This window comes from Hordeum vulgare, chromosome 7H (assembly GCF_904849725.1).
Source record: "Hordeum vulgare subsp. vulgare chromosome 7H, MorexV3_pseudomolecules_assembly, whole genome shotgun sequence".
Taxonomy (NCBI): Eukaryota; Viridiplantae; Streptophyta; class Magnoliopsida; order Poales; family Poaceae; genus Hordeum; species Hordeum vulgare.
The window spans coordinates 22669353-22675358 of record NC_058524.1 but is presented as its reverse complement, the minus strand read 5'-3'; the positions used below and the strand labels follow the sequence as shown (position 1 = coordinate 22675358).

At 37.7% G+C, this 6006-nt stretch overlaps 1 protein-coding gene across 1 annotated transcript; it reads right to left on the bottom strand.

The window, feature by feature from the left end:
* Positions 1-1602: 1602 nt before the first annotated feature.
* LOC123408072 lies at positions 1603-2328 on the bottom strand. Its single transcript, XM_045101274.1, has 3 exons — positions 2321-2328; positions 2160-2271; positions 1603-2076 (listed from the first exon to the last, which is right to left on the bottom strand). The coding sequence occupies exons 1-3, from the start codon at positions 2326-2328 to the stop codon at positions 1603-1605; spliced, it is 594 nt and encodes a 197-aa protein (XP_044957209.1).
* Between the last annotated feature and the right edge of the window lie 3678 nt (positions 2329-6006).

The window sequence follows — 6006 nt, the reverse complement described above, 5'->3', positions numbered from 1 at the left end:
ATTAAATTTTCTCCTCCCATCATTTTTAGACGAATTTCTCTTCCCATATCTATTTTTTACACAAATTTCTCCTATAGCGATGACTAAGGTGATCATGCCAAATCTTGAGTTTCTCAAGTTATGATTTTTTTTTTAATCTTGTATACAACATAAGGTGTGGGTTTGATTTGCATATAACACAATCCAGATGGTACGGGTCTGATGCTTGGAAAGTTGGGAGTAGGATAGTTCCTGGTAGGATGGTTATTACACCCGCGCCCACAAGCTTGACAGATTTCTTGAAATTACCTTTGTCCTTGTGTTGAGCTGTAAGATTTCCATCCTTACCGTGTTTTTCCATTTTCTGATGGATTGGTTTTGGTGTTATACCCGGGGCATGCTTGACAGAGTAATATACATAAGTAAACCGTGCTATTATGAACTAAAATGCAGTATGAGTAAAACAACAAATTGTCAGAGTTATGGATTGTGCGCCCCTTTCGATGCAAGAAATGTGTTCTCTGATTTTTAAAAGCTTTAACCTCATGAGGAAGGATGCTGTGATTTGCAATTGTTCGGCTTTTTGTCATGGGAAATGGCTCAGGCTGAATTTGAGGAAGGAGGGCAATAGTCTTTATGATTTCGCCCTAGCTTTACAGCTTCGTAGTTTAACTGTCAAAGATGAACTATGATGGAAATTATTCCGAATCTATTAGGATTTATGTTTCTCTGCTTGCCTAGACGCTGCATAAGTGCTATGGCCTATATGGTCTGGAGAAATAGTTCTGACACTCAGTTTTTTATGATACTTGTTGGAGAGGTTGTAGTGTCATTCTCTTTTTGAGAAAAGTATGTTTTTATCTCAAGTTTACAAAAAGTAGACATTTGGTCCATTATCTTTTTTCGTCTACATTTCGTCTCTCATGTTCCAGAACCGGACATATTTAATCCAAAAACAGATGTGAAGTGGCATCGGGCTGATGTGTCCCGGTTTTGACTAGAAAATCCAGAAAAATCTGAAGTTGGCTGCCACTTCATCTTGGCCCAGTTCTTTTTAGCTTTTGATTCTTCAGAATCAGCTTTTGAAAAACTTCCCCCAGAATCAATTAGAATCAGCCGTTGAGTTCTTTTCTGAGATTATGGGACAAGTTGTATGCTGAAATGTTTGTAACGCCCCTCAGCAAAAATTGAATGCTCGATTGCTAACACTTAGATGTTTCGAACAATTTATCATTAAATATGAGCATGAATATGATTTATGAATATCTTAGATAAATATTGCAATAAAGAAGGTTTCTGTGTTTTCTTTGCTATAAGAAAAGTTCGAGTACAAATAGATTGACTAATCTTATGGTACAAGACTGGTAGTTCAATATTGTACGACATAATTTCAAAGCAAATAATTATGCTCTGGACAAGTGAACGTTACAATATGAGAGCAAACAATATGTTAAAAGCAAATAGTTGGGGTTCAACGCATTTCAGGTTCGAAGCAAATAGTTGAAAGAAAATGGTACATATAGGTTCACAACATTATAAGCAAATGGTTCTACTTATTTTTGTTGAGCTCCCATGTCCTCTTTATCCATCGAAGCCTTGCACTAGGTTTGTGGTCCTTGAAGGTTATGAAAATATCATGATATTTCTTTTCCAACATAATATGGAAGCATAGAAATGCACATCACTCCCAGGTTTAGCACCATCCTCAAACATCATGTCCATCATGTCTCCAATCTCCTTTCTTGTTCTATCCTCTCTAGAGTTTCCCTTTCTCTTTTCCCTTGCACCAAAGAGGTCAACCATATGCACAAGTGCATCAGTTTTAATAGTTTCATTTGACCACTTCTCATTCATCCTAGGACTTGGCGAATAAAAACATGGCATCTTCTTCCCACTCTTGGCACGCTTTGGGCGAGGTGTAGCTTCGACATCATGGCTTTCACAACGTGAATCATTGAAGCAAGATGAACCACTCTGATATGTGGGAATTGGCACCCTAGCATGCTCATTTGTGACACAACAAGCATCAAACACCTCTCTCATTCTTTTCTCCTCAGGTAGTGGAGCATATCGGAACTTGGCAGCCACCGGATTTACCTGCAATCAAATTCCAGAACTCATGGTTAAATAATGAAACAAGAGTATCACACATTATTTGAATAACTAACATGACAACACACCTTTATCTCCAATGCCCACCACTCATCCGAAGCTGCAATGGTCTTTGTATATTCATCTCTACCAATGCTAGATGCTTTTTGAGTCAATGTCTTCCACACAGTGTAGTTTGCTCTACATATATCCCATCTATTTTTCAGTTGGTCGGAAGAATAATTTCTACTGGAGCATTCATTGAACTTTCTAACCAGATTAGCTTTTCCTAAGTCAGTCAAAGTGGTGCCACCACGGTTACCAGCTCGCACCTCTTCTACACACACTAGTAGAAAAAGGGCCTTTTGTCCCGGTTCATAAGGGCCTTCTGTCCCGGTTTTGGAACCGGGACAAAAAGGTCGTTACTAATGCCCTTTGCCTTTAGTCCCGGTTCTTACACGAACCAGGACAGGTGGGCCTCCACGTAGCCGCTGCGGCCAGGCCAGGCAAGGGGGCCTTTAGTCCCGGTTGATGACACCAACCGGGACCAAAAGGCATCCACGCATCAGCACCTGGCTGGAGCTGGGTTTTTTTAAAGGGGCTGGTTTAGGGGTTAATTTAGGTTGTTATTAGCTATCTAATAGAGAAAAGTGTCCTCTCTTATATATCTCTGTGCTTGGTCATCCGTCGTGCTTTGTCGAACATAATTACAAAATGTAGACACGAGTTACATGCACATATATGCATCTTTTTTACACTATATCATTTCATATCATTTTCGTCGAATGGCAATAGTATTCTAATCGATCATCTAACAACTCATCATCAACTTAATCATATACCAAGTTATCATATGATACACATAAAATAAAACAGAGAAACATCATAATATATATATAGTCATCATATGCATCATGCATCCTAATTAATTGATCATGTTAAGTAATAATATAAACTAGAATAACTTGTCTCTCATAAGACCTAGTCCTCGCTCTTAGATATAATGTCATAAAACAGAATAACACCTATGGCTCCATGATGAATCACAGAAATCCAATGGTCTCCAGCTTGTGGCTTGCGAACCTTCTTTATTTCTCTCCATGCTTCAATTTGGAGTCTTTTTGATCTTGATTTGAAGTTAATCAAGTATGGAGCATAGAACTCAGCCCTCAGCGGGCTTCTAATTCTCATTTGACCTTCTGGGTCCATTAACGGAGGCACTACATCATGTGGCAGTTGTTGTTGAAGAACATAATAATAACCTAGTTAGCAATGTAATCAACACCATTTTTGCAATAGTGGAGCGTACTTAATTAGGAAACTCTTACCAAGACATTTCGGCGAATGTCATTTGGACTCAACCTATGCACTAGTGGCATGTAAAATGAATAATTTTGGCCAATTCCAAAATGATACGGGAAGGTATCCCTAGAAGCCACAACACCAGCAACAAGAAAGTGGAGAAGATGGTCCTTCTCCTCCCAAGTTAGATGTGATCCATACGTGTAGTGTGACGTGTCAATTAATTTTCGTAATTCAGTCGAAGCAACGAAATAAGCTGCAAATTATAATTTAACAAATTTAGTATATAGATGAACACCAACTATTTCTAAATATAAATGCAAATTACTTCACATGGAGGTAAAACAGGAACCATATCATCGACAACCACCCAAAATTTGTAATAATTTAATGTTTCAAAAATACTTAAAATTTTTGTAATTGTCCACAAGATGTGGGCATTATATAAACCATTCAAAACGACCACATGTGCTACGATCATTCAAAGGATAATTTGGGTTGTTGTTGTTGTTTGTACAACATGTAAAATGATATAATTATAACTATGGCCCAATAACTAGGAACCTACAACGTGTGGCCAAAGTTTTAATAGACAATGAACACCACATGACATGTAAATTGCGAGGGGAAAACAGGTTGACTACATCAACTATTTATAAATATAAATGCAAATTACTTGACAAGTATGGTTGAGAAACTCACATGGAGGTAAAACAGAAAGCATATCATCGACAACCACCCAAATGTCGATGTTGTCTGGCATATTATCTTCAGGACAAAGATCGAAGGTGATTTCCATTCCCTTCTGAAATCCATATGCCTTGCAAAGATCTTCCCACTTTGGGCACCCAAATTCTGTTTGAAAAACTGAATTAAATACTTGGATAACAAATGTGTGATCATGTATAGTCCTCGACTTAGCGCTCCTCGTCTCAATTCTCTCGTGGTCTTCGAAACCGAGCCTCTCCAACACATATCTTCTTGCATGGCAAGGGAGGTACATATCGCCGTTCTCGTCAAGCTTCATGCTGAAGAACCTATCGTCTCGCAGGTGAGGCATGTCGCACATACCCCGAGAGTCGCCGCAATATTCACACTTCCAGTATCCATCGTCAGACATTTCCTGTTTTAATGTGGTAAATGTGTGTAAACAACAATATAATCATGACACACTATATATATCGAAAGAATTGAACATCTATATATAATAACTCTTCATGTTCGCATCATGCATCATCATATATAACAACAAGTCATACTAATTAATCATCATCATACATAGTTAAATAAAGTGTGTCACGATTATATATAACAACAAGTCGACGTCGATGCGGGAACTACTTCTATATATAGTTAAATAAAGTAGTTTTATTAATTAAATCAACTAGTTCAACTACTAAGCACTTACTATAAATAAATAAAGTAGTACTTACTAAAAACAAACTACTTCTATATATATAGTAAAATAAAGTAGTTTATTAAATCAACTAGTTAGTTCAACTATATATGAAGCACTTACTATAAATAAAATAAAGTAGTACTTACTAAAAATAAACTAGTTTAACTATAGTTCTATTATTTTTCTAACTAATTATATTAAACACTTTCTCTTCTTATTTTTTCCTTTTTCCTCTATTCTAAATATGAACATATTCATAAATGACTTTGATCATGCACAATTTTTCTATACATACACAATATGAACATATACATAAATTGACAAATAAAATACTATGAACAAAAAAATCATTATAATTCTATGAACAAAATTACAACAGAAAAAATTCATAAAAATTCTATGAACAGAAAAAAAACATAAAAAATTGACATAGTCGATCTTTGCATATATATCAGCGAAAAAATAGCGTGCTACAAAATATAGGGAGGCCCTTCTCCAAATGCTACACAAGTTATAGCGCGCTAATAACGTGCTATATCAAAATAGTGTTTGCGAAAAAATAAAAAATATATCCATAAATAAAGTATTTAAGTATTTTTTTACAGGATAAATATTGAAGTACCTTGAGACACAATAATAGAGAAACATAATCTAGCAAGAAACATAAATTTTAAACTAAATCTCAAATTGTAGTCAATTTATTTAATATATCAACCATAAACATTGAGCAGCCTAAATCTATACCATGCACGGACCATAAAGTAAACCTGTGTTGACCTACATCTACTCTGAAGATTGATCTGCTACCTGAGTTAACATACAAAGAGCACCGGACATATCTGAGTTGACCTTATTTTTGAAAAAAAATCTTTGCTCACGGCGACGGTATCGGGGACGGCGACGGCCACGGCGAGGTGCGGCGCGGGGCGGCGCGGGACGGCGTCAGGGCGGCGCGGGACGGCGCGGGACGACGACGTCGACGGCGACGGCGAGACGGGAAGCCTGGCGGCGTCGGGATCGAATGGAGAGAGGGGGAGTGATCAAAATTTCTAAACTAACGCTTATATAGCCCCACCTTTAGTCCCGGTTGGTGGCACCAACCGGGACCAAAGGTCTCTTTTCAGCAGCCCAAAGGGCGGGAAGCAGAGGCATTGGTACCGGTTGGTGGCACAAACCGGGACCAAAGGTCTCTTTTCAGCAACCCAAAGGGCGGGAAGCAGAGGCATTGGTACCGG

Coding starts and splice junctions, on each gene's coding strand:
- LOC123408072 (XM_045101274.1), bottom strand. Junction 2,077..2,159: donor GGTGGGCATTGGAGATAAAG/GTGTGTTGTCAT, acceptor ATTTGATTGCAG/GTAAATCCGGTGGCTGCCAA.